Source organism: Podarcis liolepis (assembly GCF_965112155.1).
Source record: "Podarcis liolepis genome assembly, chromosome: 2".
NCBI lineage: Eukaryota > Metazoa > Chordata > Lepidosauria > Squamata > Lacertidae > Podarcis > Podarcis liolepis.
In genome coordinates this window covers 81,748,804-81,769,188 of record NC_139555.1, presented here as the reverse complement: position 1 = coordinate 81,769,188, position 20,385 = coordinate 81,748,804, and the positions used below count along the sequence as shown (strand labels likewise).

Genomic DNA, 20,385 nt, shown 5'->3' with positions numbered 1-20,385 from the left:
TTAAGCAGTGAAATAACAGTTGCCAGACTACATTAGAATGCCAAAAGGAAGCTTGCTATTTTTTAAGTGACCAGTTTTAAGAGTTGTTTTCAAGATTATTCTTTTTTGTGCTCACAAGTTTACATTAGAGTTTTATCACAAAGGATAGGTAGGGTGGGGGAGGGAGGGAAAAAAAAGAAAATTAAAGAGCACAGGAACATCTGTGTACCCATTTTTATTGCCAATACCCTCAACAGGAAGACAGAAATAGCCACATAGGAATAAAAGGTAACTTGACAGCTCTAATCATATGTTGCCAGAAGATGGACCAAGTAGGAAGGTTTGACTAAAAAGGAAAAAACAACAACAACAACCAAAGGGTAATAATTTCTTCTACCACAACTCAAGAGTGCATCAAACAAGGCCTGTATTATTGTTGGAAAGGAACCTCACACAGTGCTGTAACTTTTCACTGACCCTGCTCTGTGAACAGCTTTTCAATTTGTTAGTGCTAAAAATAACACAATTGTCGTTGCAAAGGATTACCCAAACTAAGAGAGGCAGTTGAGAGGCATTCTTTAAAGTGTCCATTCTGTAGCACAGAGAGCTGCAGGATCTTGGGAAAAACACCTGGCTTGGAAGACTCGTCTTCAAGACAATGGTTATAAAAACAATTTGTCATCTAATAGATATGCAAGCCAAAGGAAAAGTTTACTAAGTCTATAGAGAATCCTGAGCCGAGAAAAACCATAAAAGCCACAGCAGGAAGCAATAATATCTATATTACTGTTCTGTATCATGCATCCCGTTCAAGACTCATGGGTGGAGCCTGGTGAAAGTCATCATAATGAGAAGAGATGGGCTATGTCAAGAGTGGAGGGAATTTTATTTGTAGAAATTAATACAATGAAGCAGCACATCAGAACTTTCAGGTTGCCACAGGTACTAGCAGCAAAATATTTTGACCCAACACTCACGTCTAGGTTAAATGCAGAAAATGTCGATTGAAGAGTTTTGTTGAGTGACGGTGTAATGCCTTCGCCAGCTCACACTTCAGATCACATTAACCACACTTCCGTAAAGAACAAGGCAAAGCAAATGCAGATAATGGCTATTATTGTCTACTTCATTATGTACCAGGCTTCTAGAGATCTATTCAGCCTACAACTTCAATACAAGATGTCATCTTGTATGGGGCATCTTGTATTGAGGTTGTAGGTTTTGGAATAAACCCCCTCCTGAGATCTGCAATCTCACTTCCTTATTGGCCTTCCAGGGGTGTGCAAAACACTTACCCCCCATTTGGCCTTTGGTTCAGCTGGCTAGAGTTACTTGGTTCTACTAGCTTTTCTGTTTTTGTTGGCTGTTGAGATAATTCATTTGTGGTATACCAGCTTGAGTGTGGAAGCATCATCCTAATCCACACAGAATATTCAAATAGACTCATCTATTCATTGTCTTGCATTTACATCTGACTTTTTTTGATCATGGAACTAAGGTGGCCTGATGTCATGAGCCCCACAGCACTGTTACGATATTGAAGCAATGCAGCCGCGAGCTGCTGGTAGCTTGAAAGCAAAACATAATGGGAATGTTGGGACTGTCCGTGGGAAACAGAGGGACAGTCAATTCACAGTGCGAAGCACCGGAATTAGCTCAGAGTCTAATATGAGCTCTTCCTTTTGCTCTTGTACAGGAAGTACAGGAGGAGTTATCCTCTCGACTGCTGGAGTTTGAAGAGAGCAGTCATGTTTTCCTGTAACGCTGCAAAGACAGAAATAAAGGCATGTAAATACGTTTCTGTCTATCTCTTTCCCCTGCCGGGGGGCAGGAAAGAGGGGTGTGTTCTTCTCACGCTGAGAAGGATCGCCTATCGCGACCTAGCCTGGATCTTGCTGGGGAATGCAGACAGGGAGGTCAACAGGAGATCAAGCCGGGTGCCTGGGAGAGTTGCCAGTTTCTCCTGATATGGGCTTGATTCCCGACAAGCACTGCTGGGATTGAGTTTGGGTTGGCAGACCCCGATGGAGAAGCAGAAAGAAACAGAGGGGGAGTTTAGCTGAACTGGAAGAACCTGGGGGGGGGTCCCTCTATTTCTATCCCAACTTCAATTGCTTTAGAAGGGGAAGCAGAGATGCCAGCCCTCCCCTCCAAACTTCCTGAGGAGGGGGACACCTCAGTGGAGGCTGGGGAGTGCTCTGAACAGCTAAGGAGGTGAGCTGAATAGGCAGCAGCAGTAACTGAACAGGAGCCTGAGCAGGAGAGGGCAGCCTTTTGGCCTAGAACCAGGCACTGCCTTCACAGATGGCAGCAGAGCTGCCCTGATGGATTGTGCATGTGCAATCCCACAAGGTGAGGTAGTCTTGGAAGTGTGCATGCCACTCATCTTTAAAACCTTGACAGGAGAGGTGTGGAAACACCCATCACTTGTGTCCAGTTCTGAACTTTTTGCCCTGCCCTTGAACTCCTGAATCATAACTCCTGAGAGTTCTGTCTGTTGTCAAGCATGTACCATTGCTTGCTCGATTACTTCCAAGTAAGAGCCTCTGTCTGTGTACTTTGCGCAGGAGTCCAGAAGAAGAAGAGGAGTTTGGATTTGATATCCGGCTCCAGAGAAGCGGACATGGAGCAATGGATCCAAACTACAAGAAAGAAGATTCCACCTAAACATTAGGAAGAACTTCCTGACAGTAAGAGCTGTTCGACAGTGGAATTTGCTGCCAAGGAGTGTGGTGGAGTCTCCTTCTTTGGAGGTCTTTAAGCAGAGCCTTGACAACCATATGTCAGGAGTGCTCTGATGGTGTTTTCTGCTTGGCAGGGGGTTGGACTTGATGGCCCTTGTGGTCTATTCCAACTCTATGATTCTATATACCTGCATCTGAAGAAGACAAGTAAGGTTCCAATAGGACAGTAGGAATCCACACAGTACAATGCCAGCGATGTATTGACCTTGAAGTGCATACCCATTTTAGGAAACGGGGGTTTGAAGCCCAGCTTGAGTGCCGCACAATCTACATTCACAGGATTCCAGCAGAGTCATTTGCCCTTCAGTGTTCGCAACATATCACTCGTCAAGAGCATTATGAGCTAAACTCTAGCAGATGCTACAATAGCAGAACAAACATTTGGATGAGAAATCATATTGAGTGAATGCAATGTCCCAGCCCATGTTCAGCTTGGCCCACTTTCCCTTAGCGTCATCAGATCTGGTACCAGATGCAGCACCTCAGAGAAAAGAGGAGGGACAACAGAAATTTTTCTGATGGAAGTGCATGCAGTATTGGTGACTAGTCTTTCTATCAGCTCTGAAATACTAAAATATAAACTATATCTTAATTAGCTACCAATAGTTTCTAATTGTGTTTTGCAATAATCCAGACTAGAACCATTATAGAGTCATAGAATTGTACAGTTGGAAGCGACCCTGAGGGTCATCTAGTCCAACCCCCTGCAGTGCAGGAATCTCAACACACAGTCTCCCATCCAGCTTGAAACCATACCAGACCCTGCTTAGCTTTGCAAATGTGGTAGCAGTTTTATTGCTGCACCATTCCGCAGACAAGGAAATAAATGGGAGACCTGCAAAGGGTGTGTTTGATAGATTCCCTGCTCAGACCACTCAGTCCATTTCAGTAGAGTAAAGCATCTGAAGGCCCTGATCTACTAGGCACTGGGGTAGATTGCACCCTGCACCCTGGGCCCAGCAATGGTGGCAGCAACAAGCAGCTCCGGCTTGCTCAGCCCTACCCATTGCCACCCCACCGCTGCACTTACCTGACCAAGGGGCTCTGGATTGCGGGCTCTACTGGTCAAAATGGGAGCCTCAACGATCACCCTCTCCCACCAGAAACACACCAGGACTGCTCCAAGGAAATGCAAAAAGGAGTGCTAGGCCCTTACCCACTTCTGATTGGCCAAGCAGATAGCCAGCCAATCAGGATTTTTTAAAAAAAATTATTTCCCCCTTTCACTTTTCATTTCCTTAGAGTAGAGTATGGTGGACTGTGAATTTTACATCTGGTGAATTAGGGAAGACTAATGGACCTTGCAGGTCCAGGCAAATCTCCTATAAAACACACCCGTTATGTAAGTATCAGTTTCATTTTAGCACTCTGCTGAATCTTCTGTGAAAAGGGCAGCCAGATTTCACTGGAAACGTGAAGTTGTGGGACTGTAGAAGGAAGTATTATATTAAGAATTAAGAGAAATGACTGGATCCATTGGGCCACAATTCTTCCCAGCCCACACCTTGAGAGCCCTTTGGGCACCCAACCCCACCCCATTCACCAGTGGAGAAACTGTTTCTAGCATTTTTGTATTAGGAGCTGCTCCTCTTCTTTATGTGACCCAAGCACTTATTCAGAGGTTTGGTAGGGAGTTAGGAGGAAGAAGGAGGGTGTTTTCCTCCTGTTCCCTCAATGGCAACCTAACCTCATAAGTGAAAGCGATGATGAGTTATGTCAGGTATGTTCGGCAGCAGTGGCACAAGTCACTATACCCACAACTGCAGCATAAAGCTAATCCATATATCAGTTAAGGTTGTTCATTCTTGTTTGGGGGAAAAAGAGAGGACTCATATTTTGAATGTCTGAAGTTCTTGGGCATTTTTTTCTTCTTCAAAAAGAGAAACACAAAAATTTGTTTTCCCCCTTTACAATAAAATCCTGTCAGCACGGCTAATCCCTAGGGAAATCTAAAGTATAAGCCCCAGAACAGTAAACAAGTGCACGGTCAAAACCATGTAATCAAGATGAAGGCCTCCCCGTACTGAGATTACACACCCCATTGCCTCCAATCACAGCCAAGGACGGCGGGAACGCAAGTTCAGAGTCATCTGATTTTGAACGGATTGACAAAGCATGGCTAACAATCCAACAGAAATCAAGAACTACATGGGATTTAAAAAGTCAGCTTTATTTTTGTGCCTTGGATTTGAGGTAGATTAAATAATTGAAAAGGCTAGGCTATTAGGTCATGATTTCTGTGTTGCAGCTGTCTAGCACAAGTTGACAGACACTCTGCAAGGCCTGTTGATTTAATAAGAGAGGCATAGGAAATCTCTGTGGGTAACAAACGAGCAGTCAATGAATCTGAAAAGAAACATGATTGAATGGGGTGGGGGAACTAACCAGCATTTATAAAGCTGTGATTAGCTGGAGGTCCTATGGCAGCTACAGTTGTGTTTGCTGAATAAGTGCAATAATGCATATGCAGCAGTGAAGCAACTTTGCTACAGAGAGTTATTGCTTCATATAAAACGTGAACTGAGACCTGCAAGCTCAACAAGAGAACAGCCATGAAAGGTAAGATATACTTTTATGTAGATGTATTGTGAAGGGATATTACTTTGCAAATAAACTATGCTTTAAAATCCAGACAAATCAATAAACCACATTTTTTTGTGGACTCAAGGAAATTGTTGCATGCTAAGCATGCTGATTCAAAATGCATCTCCTATCTTCCTTATATGAATGCAACATTCAGAAACCGTAATCAGACATTTGTAGGGTCAGTTCAAATATTTGTAGGGGGACTTCAAACACTATTTTTGGCAATGAAGTTTGAGAAATTATGTACAAGATAAACTGTTATCTCAGAAAGTGAATGGCTTCATATGAAGGCTAACATGCTTCATTATGAAATCAAAGGCTCTTAAATATCTGTATCTTTTAGGAAATTTAAGTTCTACATTCAGCGACTTTTCCTGAATATTTCAATACTATTTGACTTGAAGCTAAACCTTGTGCATGTTTGCCAGGTGGAAAGTCCCTCTGATTTCATTGGGATTTACCCCAAAATAAATGTACACAAGACTCAAGCCCTTAAGACTCCTGCTTAGAAATAAGAGATACTACTGATCTGCCTCAGGGACCATTCATGAAAGGAGACAGAAAGCTTTTATCAATCTGGACATATGGCTCTTAGCTATCATTGCCTGGTATATGATTGCTTTTACTGTGTGCATACAAAGAATGCTGTCTGAGAAATATTATTTATAAAAAATAGTACTCATTATATTGTTTGTGCCATTGTAAGGAACTGTGTGAACTTCATTCACTGTTTCAAAGAAGGGAGACATTTAAGATACTAGAGAATGCTTATGGATTATAGACACGAACAAGTGAACCATAATATGAAATATTGGTAATAGAATTAATAGAACTATAGATAATAACAGCAATAGAGACATTTAAGAACATTTCTTCAAATAAGAGTTACTAGTTATTGTACAGCGTACAGTACAAAAAAGTAGCAGACTCACTGAAATTAATGAAACTTTGTCGGGTCTATTCACTTGCATGGATCTGTTGAGAATAGGACTAGCATTGGATACAACCCTCTGGTTTTATTTTTGTGATGTTTGATCCAGAAAAGCATCCCAGACACTTGCTCAACACACCGGACTCAGTTCACTCAAATGTGCATATTGTCTAGATCTCTAATGCATGTTGGCTATCTCATTCATTTCAATGTGCAAGCTGGTGAGCCGCTGAAAAGGAATTCATAGAACATAGCAAGGAAGCTCTAGAAGGCTGGAAAATTTCTAAACGGTTAAGAATGCTGTAGATCGGGGTGACTACAGATCACATGATGAAATGTAAGAAGTTGAGAAAGACTTGCTGAAGTAAACGAGGCCACTCATAGTCTTAAAGTTAACCACTGGTTTAAGTGTTTTCCATAACCATGGTCTTAGTGTCTCCCAGGGAGCAGCCAATGCGAGGCTCATCAGTGAATAAGTAACATGGATGACAAATTCCTTAAGCAACAGTTGGACCTGCTGTTTTATTATGAGGCTTAACCAAACCATTAATACTGATAAAAATAAAATTACAATTACGCTCCACTGAAAATAGTCTATTGAATGTTTTCTAGCTCCCTCCATGCTGTCAGTGGAATTCATTTACTATGCTGGGTGTAAAATTCATAGGGCACATTTTCACTTCTGACAAAGTTTTAGGATTCTCCCCAGCAAAGCTTTGAGTTAGCCCTTTGAATTTAATGGATCTAAACTATCTGTGGTCATTAATTTCAATTGGTCTACTTTGAGTAGGACTAGCATTGGCAACAACCCATGGAAACTTGGTTCATTTAGATACTGTATATTTGAGAAAATTGCTGATATGCATGACGTGAAGATTTTATGACTATAACTACAGTTCATCCTGCTATTCAAATATGCAAACTTACTCTGTACATATCTTCAATAAACTAACTGCCATCACAAGATGCAGAATGTAACACTGATACTTCTTTTCTTATTGCACAGGTTCGTTGCTTTTGATTTCAAGTGTCATCTTGCTAACAGATGTGCTGAGTGGCTGTCCTCCAAAATGTCTGTGTAATCACTTTTTAAAGACAGTGGACTGCAGGAATCGAGGGCTTGTTGAAGTTCCTTCACACTTACCTGCTGAAACTCAAATATTGCTGTTGTCAAATAATCGCATTCAGAAAATCAGTCAAAGTGCTTTTGTTGACACTCTGGCCCTCAAAATCCTGGATTTATCTAATAACTCTATCACGGGTCTGTTGCCTGGCACATTCAAAGAACTGCAACATCTACAGATACTAAACCTAACGAAGAACTTCATTGAATATGTAGACAACAAAACTTTTAGTTCGCTTTCACGCCTAAAAGAGCTGGATTTATCCTCCAACAATATATTAAGTATGCCCAGAACTCTGGGAAAAAATACAGGGAACATAACTTTATTGTCTATGAAACATAATAAACTTCAGAAAGTAGACAGACTTCTGTTGGAATCGCTCCCAAACCTGAAAGTTGTTCTGTTTAAGGGTAACTTCTGGCAATGCAATTGTCAAGTCTTTGGCCTTAAACTGTGGCTGGAAAGTTTTTTATATAGAGGTAAGTAATTTTTCTCTGTTACATATATACTGTATATCCAGCAAATGTCATTAAGACATATCTCACCTTCACTATTTATTGAAGTTTTAATTCAAGGGAGCATCTAATAACATGGAAAATGGATTTGGTGGGGGGAGTCGCTGAGTATGGATGACTTCCTGATGTAGAATTTACTGTATAGCCTATACACTTCCTACACTTGATACTGTGTAACAAGGTTTAAATATAGCAATAAGTGATGATGGTTAGGGTTGCCTATATCATACGTTACAACATTCTTAACTCTATACAGCAGTTACTATGACTTCTGCTTATTGAGAGGGTTCATATTACGTTTAGTAGTACATACATGGCTTTAACAAATTGTTGACAAGGCAGCTACTCGCACACTGTAAGAGCATGTTGGGAAGTCTGGACCATTCACTTATGTTATATATACTGAAGCCACAACGTAAGAGCCTTGCTGGATCAGGCGAAATATCTGTTGACCCTGATCTTTTGTTGGTAATGGTGACCTGCTAGGTGCTTTTCTGATGTTTCTGAACAGTTGTTTGTCCCCCAGCAGCTAGTATTGGGACCTTTTCTGTAAACTATACCTTTCTTGTAAACATGGGGCCAGGGGCCATCATGGCAGCAATTTATTTATTTGTCATTTCATATCAGTGTCTTTAGGTGACCTTAAGTTTTAGAATCTTGAGAGAGAGCTTTGTACCTACATTGATCAACAACTAACATCAGTTCATTGGTTTTTATCCCAATTTGTACTGAATTAAATGAATTCATGGATGATAAGACTATCAATGCTTCTGAATACCAGTTGCTGGAAACCACAGTTCTTGTGCTCATGCTATGCTTGCAGGTTTCTCAGAGGCATCTGGTTGGCCACTGTGAGAACAGGATGCTGGACTAGATGGGCATTGCCCTGATCAGCAGGCTCTTTTGTCCTTGAAATGTTATAAATGTGTGTATTGCTGATGTTTTCATTGTTGAATCACTTCAGGATGTTTTATGTGAAGCAATTCATATAGTTGGAATTCAATACACATATTTCAACTCAATCAATTCAACCACTTCTAACACAAATAAAGGAAACAAGTGGAGACACTGCTGTCATATTTCCAAAATTCAGCATAGTTTCAAACTAGTAGTAAGAGCAGATATATTGATCATGGAACAATACATCATGCAATTCTGTACTCAAAATATTTATTCAGAAGTAAACTTCCTAGTTAGCAGGCTGAGGAATGAAACTAGAGGAGTCCAGCCTTCTTACCTTCTGTGATGGACACCTTAGCTACTGCTTTGAAATGACTACATGAGATCACGATTAAGCTAAAATGTAGAAGAGAGAATTGGGGAATGGAGCTTGTGGGTTTCTTTACACTTCCTGCTTTTCCTGGGGGAACCCAGCCTGATGGGTGGGGTATAAATAATAAAAATATTATTATTTCAGAATTTGAGTACTGGATAAAATATACTCCCAAGGTGGTCATCACTTTCCAAGAGCCTTGAACGGTTAAAATATTACTAAGTAATTTCTTTCCTTCCTAGGATATATTGCTGGAGTCATGCTCCATACAAACATCTTCTTGTAAGCAAAAGAACATAATGAATGAATATAACTTAACTGTTGTTTGTAGAATAATTTCATAAATTTATCTCAGGGAAATAAGCTTTCCAAGACAAATTAAGAGCCTTTTTTGCTTTCCCCATCTTTGCACTGTTCTAATCTGCAATACATTTGTAACATGAATAGAAATCAAGTTACTATCAATGCTATCTGGGAAAAGCACATGTTGTATATTCCACCAGCAATTTTTCATTTCACTAGCAGTTTTCTTGTAAGACTTACATAAAGCAAACTGATATATCCTGTGTTAATGATGCCCAATCCTCTCCCAGATCCACTAAATAATCTGCCCTACCTTTATATCCCCCAAATGGATGGATGGGCACACACACACACACACACACACACACACACACACGTAAGAAGAATGAAATGTCCACCTTAACCCCCCCCCACACACACAAGTAAAACAGCATAACAATCTGAATATTACCTATGCTAAAGGTACACTAGAACAAAAAGTTTTAGCTTGGTGTGCAAATGTCCAGTTGTGCAGTTAGATAATTGCTGAGGATGGATGCAATGGAGGACAGTGGGGATGGGGGGGAGCTATATAATAATATGTAGTCCTTCACTTACTACAAAATGTGGTAAGCAGTGTTTCAAAGGAGGAACCTTTCTGCTTGTGGGAGAAGCTATATTTTTGTCCCAGGAAATACAATTTAATCACATGGCATCTTTCTGGCAACATTAACAACCCATTGTCAGAATACAAAACAGCCACACTGCCCACCTGTCAAATTTGGCCCATGAGGCAGAACCTGATAAGGATCTCACCCATGGAGTGAAAAAGTGTTAGGATATAGTTCCGTTCCACCTTAAAAGGTTCCCTTGACTATTGTATGTCACATGCCTGTTTACTTCCAGCACTTGCTGGGAACTTCTGTTTGTTTATAGCTTTTGTGTTACTGCTGGAGACGAAGGGAAGCAGACATGTTTTCCTCTGTTCCTGAACTATGCTGAATAAAATGCTGGACATTATGCTTACATATTTCTCTGTCCGCCTCTTCTGCTGTGAGAAGATTTACGCACTCTGCTGATAGAGTGCATGGGTCTCTAAGTGTATCTGAGGCTCGTGTCGCTAATTGATGCTGTTCCAAGGGAGACTGGCTGGTGGCTGGTGGCTGGAGCCAGCTGGGGGCCTGCCTGATGTCTGCCTGATTCCCCCATCTTCCCGGCAGTATCCCAACAAAAAGATCCTCCCCACCGCTGTTGTGCATGTTCTACTCAGATGAACATTACAGTGAGTCCAATTGGGCTTATTTCCAGGCTACTGTGCATGGAATTACAGCCTTATATGATTCTTCTATTTTTTCCAAGCCATTCATCAGCAGTTGTGGTGGACAATCCTATTGTAATTATTTGCTGGACAACGGCATAATCTTCTTACAAGATTATGACTGAATTTTGAGTCTCCATTATTCTTTCCTACCTAATCCCATCAACATGCAGTAAATTGCAGCCCAATCGTATCAATTTTAATGCACAAGTAATTTCCACTAAGTTCAACTCCTACATAATGCATTTAGGGCTGCAGTTGTACAGAACAATCCTAAGCAATCAAAATTAAATCCCATTCAGCTCAATGGTGTTTACTCTCTGGTAAGAATCTTGGGGTGCAATCCTATGCACACTTTATTGGGAGTGAGTTCCACTGAACTTAGTGTGCCTTCGTCCTGAAAAAAACATGCATAGGAGTGAGCTCTGAGAATATTTATATTACACTGAAGGGCATCATAGCATTTTTAAAAACAAAAATCACATAAAATCTTACAGTCATGGCAGCATGAATTCTACATACAAAGTACTGCAGATCTGACTAAATTCCAAGTCTGAGAGAATGGGAGCGAACATTGTTTGAATATGCAAGGAGGGCCTTTTATATACAAGTTAAAGAAGGCAGACAGAAAGCAGATTTGTTGAAAAATGGCTCACATTCAATAACTCTTGGGATAGCAAAACGCAACAGACATATTACATCAATTTTACTACTATATAACTTTTATATCTGTAACTTCTGTGTCCATACTTTTTGCTCACTTCATTTTATACCTATATGTATACTTATAAACAGAAACAATAAAATGGAAAAAATAGGAGATTCTTCCCACCCACCCCTTTGTATGCTCAGACTGAAATTCACTCCTCAAGTGATTGAAGACATGTGTGATAACATTTTTGTCCCTGGAAAAAGAAACCAGAACCCTACAAACCAATGTAAAGTCAATCCAAAACTAATTTCTCTGCGATCTTATACATACAGTTGTTTAAATATAAAGTGCAGTCAAAGAAAGTGTAGTATTTCCTACCCATTAACTATCTCCTACCCTCAGTCCATCTCTGTTTAGTCTCTCTTCTTTAGCCATTGTATCTTCTGGGCCCCTACGTCCTGGTCCTATCTCCTGGTTTGTCTTCCTACTGAAACTTCCCTCAGCCTCTTTGCTTCCTGAGCTCTTTGTCTCTGCTCTCAATTTCCACCAAAAGCACATAGACCCTCTTGGTCTCAGACCTTTCACTTCCTTCACAACAATTGTTGTTTTGTGACATGCCATCACTCAGATCAGGCCAACTCTCTGACACTGAATGGAAAACATCTGATCATTCTCACATTAAAATAGGACCTAATTTGCTTTTGTCTCTGCTCAGCATCTATTTAACCATGGTTTCCAAAACACTGTTACTATATGGTGGCCATTTTAAACTTCCTCCATGTTGGCTTTAATCACGGTTATGTTGGGCTTCAAGCCAATGGTGTATTCCCCCCCATTTGCAACCTTATTACGACCATTTGTTTTCCTTGGTTGGACTGTTTTCCAATAGCATCTATGAATGAAAGGAAAGCTTAATTTTCACAAATGACTAGCAAAACCACACACTAATATGAGGTTTTTCCATTGTTGTAATTTAACTGTAAACCAACTAGCATAGAAGATGGTTGTCATTTTTATACAGGAGAAAAATCAGTTTCTTCATTATATTTGTTAGTGGGTGTTTGGTTGGTTCTTCTGAGTGAGCAAGAGCTTGACAAATGCTCCTTCTTTTCAGGAGGAATTAGTGACAGTATCATCTGCTCAGCGCCTGATCATCGGAAGGGAAAAGACCTCCTGAGAATTCCTTATGAATTGTATGGAATCTGCCCTCCTACAGCTTCCGATGTCCACCAGGCCAATGCTCTTCACTATACTTCTGAGCACAAAAGTTCTCCAAAGCTCGCCCATCACAATGAACACGGAGGAGACAGCAGCCGGTCACACTGTGAACCGAAACCAAAGCCACGACCCGTTAGCTTGCGTCATGCAATTGCCACTGTAGTAATAACTGGAGTGGTCTGTGGGATTGTATGTCTCATGATGTTGGCTGCCGCTGTGTATGGCTGTGCTTATGCTGCAATCACCGCAAAGTACCACCGTGAAAAGAACTCCTCTGGCAAGGAGAAAAGGAGTCTTGAGGAAAAAGAGTCGTTTGAGAGGTCATTGGCTTGAGTTACTGATTGCTATGGGCTTTCAGAAACATATACTACTCCCCTTGCCCAACAAGCTGAGTAGAGTCGGAATATGGCTGATTTATTAGTTACTCTTACATTTTGATTTTCCACATTCAAAACTGTTTGCATATAACTACAGATGTGCCAACAATATTTTTCTGGCCACTGGTATACCATATGTAGATTGGGCAATCGGCTGCACTTGCCAAAGACACACATTTGCGTAACAAAGTATATTCAAATGTCACGTGCAGATTTGTACCCTCTTTTGCAGGTGGAGGTGGAATGCCAAAAATAAAGCCAGTAATAAGTTGTCCAACAGATGGAATGTCAACCAGTGAAGCTTTCCCCCTAATTGTAGTTCTATACTCCAAAAGGCTTACTCTATTTAATATCTACCTGCCACATACCAGTTAAAGGTACAATAGCCCTACAGTCCTCCAATGCCAGAGACGACTTTCAAATTTCAGCAGCGCCACGTGCCAGGCCAAAATTCGGTACTCCTCCACCTCTCATCTTCCTTTCTGCTCAATTCAATATGTCATAGGTCTGGTGCCCCCTAGTCTAGATGCCCAGTGCAGCAGAACCAGTTGTGCTGCCCTAAATCCACCTCTGCCAATGCCAATACTAAACTACACAAATAACTCAAGTTTCATTAGTTGCAAACAAGGTGTGTTATTGTAGGTCATGGGTAGCCAAACTAAGGCCCAGGGGCTGGATCTGGCCCAATTGCCTTCTAAATCCGGCCTGCGGATGGTCCAGGAATCAGCGTGTTTTTACATGAGTAGAACGTGTGCTTTTATTTAAAATGCATCTCTGGGTTATTTGTGGGGCATAGGAATTCATTCATTCCCCACCCCCCAAAAAATATAGTCTGGCCCTCCACAAAGTCTCAGGGACAGTGGTCCGGCCCCCTGCTGAAAACGTTTGCTGACCCCTGCTGTAGTTCTCTCATGTGCTGATCTTAGGGCTCTAATACTATGTTAAGTGGAGGGAGTAAAAAGTGATTTAAGATTCATAGCAATTCTGTTCAGATACTCGTGCTTGGATAAATTCAAGATTTAAATAGTTCAAACCCCAGTATTCATTTGTTGTGGTCATTTATTAATACCCCAACAAATACACTCATGGAGTCTGAACTGGTGGTGACAGACCAGGACTGAGACCTTGGGATCATAATACATGGCTTGATGAAGTTATTGCAACAGTGGTGGGAAAAAGCAAGTTTGATGGGAGGAGGCAGCAATGCTTCAGAATAGCAACTTCTGGAAACCACAGGTGCTCTTCCACTCAAATCCTGCTCGTGGGCTTCCCATAGGCATCTGGTTGGCCACTGCAATCACTGGATGGTAGGCTAGATAGACCCATAGGCCTGATCCAGCAACAATAACATTTTTTTCCTTTTTCTTTTTTGAGCCAAAATGATTTGACACATCCACTCAGCCATGAAGTTTGCTCGGTGCCCTTAGGTAGGTTTGCCATTTTTCAAGCAGTGAAAATTCAGACGGTTTTTTTTGGGCGGGGGGACAAAGTTTTGACTAAAGTTGTTGGGCTTTTTTGGCAAAAAGAGAGAGCCGATTTTGAGCTATTTTTATGGAAAATTGGCAAAAATGGCACTGCTGACATGGGCTGCTGTACATCCGGATTTTCCCAGACATTTTACCAATTTCCACCCAGACACTGCTGCCGACTGCAATATTCAGGATATGTCCAGGAAATTCCAGATGTACGGCAATCCTAACTTAGGCCAGATTCTGTTTCTTCACCTAACCTACGTCACTGAGTTGTTGTGAGGGTAAAACAAAAGGAGGGAGAACCCATTTAAGTTTTTATACCAGCAGCACCACTCCTCCCTGGAGAAGGAGGGCCTAAAGGGTAGTGTAGCAAAGCAGAGTTCAGCGTGAGGCTGTTATCTCTCTCAAGGCTGGTCTTATCAGCATAAGCACCAAGATGCATCTCACCTCACTTGGTCGCAGTCTTGGAGTTGCCAAATCGGCTACATGTCTATACAATAGCAATGAAGGCGCAGCCTACTGCATCCCAGCTCTGGAGTACCTGTGACTCATTTTGTGTGTCCCCGTCACAGTACTCCCACTCCGAGCATCAGTGTGCCCTTTTTGACTTTGTACATTTAAAATCATCTGCACATTACATTATATAGAAATATTTAATGTGTTCCGATCGAAAGGTCGTGGTTCGAATCCCCGCGATGAGGTGAGCTCCCGTTGCTCAGTCCCTGCTCCTGCCAACCTAGCAGTTCGAAAGCACGTCAAAGTGCAAGTAGATAAATAGGTACCGCTCCAGCAGGAAGGTAAATGGCGTTTCTGTGCGCTGCTCTGGTTCGCCAGAAGCGGCTTAGTCATGCTGGCCACATGACCCGGAAGCAGTACGCCGGCTCCCTCGGCCAGTAAAGCGAGATGAACACCGCAACCCCAGAGTCGTTCGCGACTGGACCTAAGGTCAGGGGTCCCTTTACCTTTACCTTTAAGCCTATGTGTAGCATTTTAGTCCACAAACAACTAGTTGCAGCAACATGCTTACTAACACTGCTGATGCCGGCAGACATTTTAGACATGGAAAAATATAGATCTAATCATTTAAATTAACAAATGCAAAGCTAGCGTTTTGCAACTTGGGGCATTTTATGCCTAATGTAGTTAAATGAAAGGCACCATTTGCTATATAAGAACCACAAATTATCTTCCACAAATGCTTGCAAGTAATTTTCAAATGCATTGCAAGTTATTTTTAGATACTCATTGGGTACCAAATAGCAGGAATCCCTACTGGAATGCCCTTAATTTGCAAAGCACTGGTGTGAACATCTGCTCCTAAATACTGAAATTATCTGCATGGGCTCATTTAATTTTATGTCTCAAATAAAAATATCAAAAGCAGTTTTCTAGAATCTGAAACTTAGAATGGAAATACATTTTATTTTATATCCAATTTAGAAACATTTTATGGTTGTTATTCCTTTAACATCTTTCCAAGAGAAGTTGCCTATGCCATTTTGGTTCCAGAAGCTATATAGTATGAACAGACTTGTTGTTCATTTGTAATTTTTAACTGTGATTAGATAAAGATTATGTTCTCATGCCATTTATATACCAGAGATCACCAATTTTTTTATACTAGTGGGCACATTTTGAGGGCACTGGGGATGCCAGTTACAAAATAGCTGCCAAGGGCCCATGGCATAGCATAAAATGGCTGCCATGAGGAGTGTGGTATAACACAATATTAAAGAGACATCCACCATTCCCCAGGGAGAAAACATAGAGATTCAGGAGCAAACCAGATGTGATACTGATTGTGAATGCAATTGATATGCACATATTTGCTATGCAAATAGCAGTCATGGGGAAGCCTGATCAGCCTTGTTTAACTCTCTTTCAGACACAACCGAAGTCCTGACAAAAATCACCTCTTGGAAGATATATTTTTTCCAAGTGAAGTCTCCAATTTGATTTTCCCTTGAAATCCAAAAAGTAGTCTCACTGAGATTTCTGTCAGGATTGTGTGAAGAAAGAGTTGAACTCCTCCACAGCTGCTATTTACATTACAAAAAAGTAGCACATTAATTGTGATAATCATGTCTAGTTTTAGCCTGCATCATTTAGGTTTATTATGTTTCAGCTAGGTTGGGCATTCAGACAACCCAGACAAACAGAGACTAGGATATTACCCCTAAGCTCTATTTTTAAGGACTGGGGATGTGGGGAGTGGGGAGGAAAAAGAATTGCTATAGTTCTTGATAGACACCTCTAGCTTCCAACCAGTGAATAGCTTTACCAGGGCTCTTTTTAAAAAACTTTCAATCTCAGTGCTTCTGGAAGGGATGTAGAAAGAACTCAGCTTTTCAGCTGGTGCCAACCGAGCAGAAAACACACAAGTCTCAAACAGTTTATCATTCAGCATACTTCCTAATTCTTGCATCTATCCTATGTAGAAGGTTATTTATTTTCAGGTACCTCTATGAAGTATGCTATTTTTATTCAAATTGCTCCAGAAAACATGGGAGAGCTGCACCATGCCCAGCTCCACCCTCTGAACAGTGGGGGCTCTGGCTCCCTCAAAAAATACATTGGGGGGCAGGTCAAAGTGCCTTGGCTTCTAGGAGTCTGTACACAAGCCCTGTTGCACTAATTTGTGTGGAATTTTGGCAGACTTCATCCCCTCATTTGCAAAGAAAATAAGCTATAGGTATACCCTAAAATGGAAAAGTAAAGGTGACTACACAAAATATTCTTTAATATTCTTTTGTCTGAAATATTGCAGGTGTCACCCACTCACTAGCAGCTAATACACCTGCAAATTCCATCATTTTCGAAAAGTTATAGTTATTTTACTATGCAGTCAATGGGGTCCCATTGAATTTTCTGATCTATGGCTCACTTCTTCAGCTTCTACAGAAAGTTCCAATACTGGAGTGGAATGGGCAACATGTTTCTGATACTTTCCCCATTTCCCATTACAGATGACAATGTGTAATATAATGATTACAATGTTGAGTGGGTTGCATTCTGAAGTAACAAGTAAATATATTTCTTGATTGAAAAAGGTAGCATAGACTCCATTTTGTTTATGATGCACTGCATTTCCCCTTACACTTCCCTTGAAGCCATAGCACTCAAAGAAAATCTCCAATAGAGTGGATATTGTTGCAAAGGATTATTCAGGCTTGTAAATGAAATTGTTTTCCATGTTTTTGTTGGAAAAGTCTATCAAAATAGATTTTAGACTGGAAGAAATAGATTATCTAAACTAGTGTCAAAGTTGATAATAAATCAATAATGCAAGAAGGCCTTCAAGAAAAGAGAGATTTGAGAGTAAAGAATATGGTGTGGTTTTTGTTTTTTTAAAAAAGCTCTAGTCTGGCTTCTCAGTTTTAGGATCCTGTTTTCAGTATTTCTTGGAGAATGTGGTGGGCACACATAGAATTTTGAAGCTACTAAGCAGGTTACAGTGCTTTAAAACTGTATGTTGGCATCCCTAGAATATTTTCCTTTTGTTAAGAGGACACCAGCAACAGTGAACGAAAAGACACCTGTTAAATGCAGCTGATACTTCTTTGCGGTACATACCTCACTGCTATAATTAAATCTCAAATAGCCATAGAAAGAGGATACACCCTCAGAAAGATAGTGAGCATGATAGCAAAAGCTAGAAGGCATCTGACTTTCTCTTCTTCATATTTTCTCTATTGAAATGAAAAACCAGCAACAGCATATAAAACCAGGAGTAGGCAGACTTCAGAGCTAGGTGTTAAGGACATGCTATTAGAACAGCATGGCTCTGAACAGGGTGGCTCTGAACGCATTCTAAGCGTATATCTTCAGTAGAAAGTGATTTCATAGACCTTTCCCACAAAAGTCCAGTCTTGATTAGCTTTCTTCATTTGCTGTTTTGTTGTTGCTATTGTTAAACAGCTAGGCTCCTTTGGGAGGAAGGGTGGGATATAAATTTAATAAATAAAACAGCTGGGAGTCTACTAGCACATCCTGGTCTGCCTTCTGATCACCCCTAATCCATATACGACTTGGGAAAGAATCAACATTGGTGTTCTAAAATTCTTTTGGAATGCCAGTAAAAATGTTGATAGTGGCAATCTGATTATTCACCTTTGTTTGTTTGTTTGTTTTTCTTAAGTCTTCTACAAACTCTCTCACAAAAGGTTCCTAAGTACACTTAACCACTTGGTTATGACCCTGAGTTTTAGCTTCTGTGCAGCCAATGAGTTAGAAAGATTTCAGAGAACTCAGAGGACAGTTCCAAGTACCGGTAACTAATATTGTGGTGAAGAGCACCTGTTCTTCTCACAAGCCAGTTTATCTAATAATAAACTATTTTTTGCTGTAACCTTTCCCATTATGAAAGGAAAGTGTTTGATGACATTCAGACCACATGGTCAGCATCCTATCTTCAGTGAAAGATAACCAGAGCATCTGCTAATGTGCAATTAATGCTCAGTGGCATCTCCTGCTCTTCAAAATGCTTCTCATTCAAAAAGTCTAATGTTACTTTAGCACATCCTGAAACACTAAACATGTATTATATGCAAGTGTTCCTTCATTGGTTGAAAGTTGTATAATCTTCTTAGACGCATATTAGAGTTTTCCTGACTTGCAAAGACATTCATTGCTGCATTTCCCTGTGGGGAGGGCTCTCTAAAACAACCAAAAATTGCAAAAATGCATTGAAGCAAAAATAAAAGACATCCTTTCAGTGTGTCCTGGAAGTGTATCAGGACTGCATTGATCCTCAAGCTGTGTGGTTGGGCTAGGGATGTCAGAGAATTCCAGCAAAAATGGAAAGTGGAACAGAAATTACCAACATTAACATACCCATCCCATTCCCGGAATACAACTCAGTCTAGAGAATATGATCAGTATTCACTGTTGTGATCCTTTTCAACCCACAAAGGATACATAATGATATGTAATTGATTGTTCTCCCCACTGCTCTGCAATTTGCCCTCTGTTTCCTCTGCACTGAAATGAATTGTGTGGAACAATTCAATGGTAACATATGATAACATAATAATAAGCCGACCTGAGTCCCTGTCAGGGAGAAAGATGAGATATTACTTAATAATAATAATGGTTAATTATGTAATTAATTTCAAAAACATTTGCTCTAGTAGACAGTGAGACAAATAACAGCAGAACTGTGACAGATCATAAACACGCTGATTGAAACAATTATGTGGGAGTGGACATTCCTAGCTTGGACATAATATGTGATAAGAGCATGCAATAAAATTATTTAACAACAAGTGTGCCTTGATAAATTAAGCCACATGTTGGGTGTATTCACCACTGTATACTGAGAGTGGGAAAGTTCCATGCTGCCAAAATCCCCACCTCAGTGCCATGAGGGGTCAAGAATAAGGATGTACCAGGAGTCCTTAACACACCTGAGAGCTGCAAGGAATCTCTAAACCTGCATTGCTTTCCCAGAAAGTAAGCGCCCAACTAGAGAAGTTGTAAACATTTGACCATGTAAGGGGGACTCTCGCAAAGGCAAGTACCCCTAATCAAATGTTTATGAGCATAACTTGGGTAAAGGAAGCCTTGCTTGCATGGAGGAGTGTGTAAAGCTTATTGGCCTTGGGATGCTTTGCCAATATTCATATCAAATGCCCAAATGGCTTACAGCAGCTGAGTTTCACATACCATTTTTTAACATTTTGGATATCATTATCATCAACAGTACCTTATACTCAAATATTATTCACCAGTAAGGTTAGAGGAAAGTTCTGTTCATTTTGTATTTTAATACAAACTAATCCACACTTCCTTGAACAGCTATCTTTAAAATTCACACTACTCTGAATTTTGCGATGCAGTTCTTCACCCCCAAAAGCATTCATGTATGAAAACAAGACACAAATGCATTATGTTAGCAGAAACAGCTTGCAAAAAT

The 20,385-nt window shown here is 40.6% G+C and overlaps 2 protein-coding genes across 6 annotated transcripts in view; one reads left to right on the top strand and one right to left on the bottom strand.

Moving 5' to 3' along the window:
• CACNA2D3 (calcium voltage-gated channel auxiliary subunit alpha2delta 3) overlaps positions 1–20,385 on the bottom strand; it is a 482,706-nt gene that overhangs the window by 67,913 nt on the left and 394,408 nt on the right. The window lies entirely within an intron of this gene.
• LRTM1 (leucine rich repeats and transmembrane domains 1) lies at positions 4,633–19,018 on the top strand. Of its 2 annotated transcripts, none has more exons than XM_083489403.1 (3): positions 4,633–5,282; positions 7,247–7,843; positions 12,519–19,018. In XM_083489403.1, the coding sequence occupies exons 1-3, from the start codon at positions 5,276–5,278 to the stop codon at positions 12,953–12,955; spliced, it is 1,041 nt and encodes a 346-aa protein (XP_083345529.1). In that variant the 5' UTR covers positions 4,633–5,275; the 3' UTR covers positions 12,956–19,018. The 2 variants fall into 2 exon arrangements, with proteins under 2 accessions (XP_083345529.1, XP_083345528.1); XM_083489402.1 differs by lacking the exon at positions 4,633–5,282 and adding an exon at positions 6,306–6,577.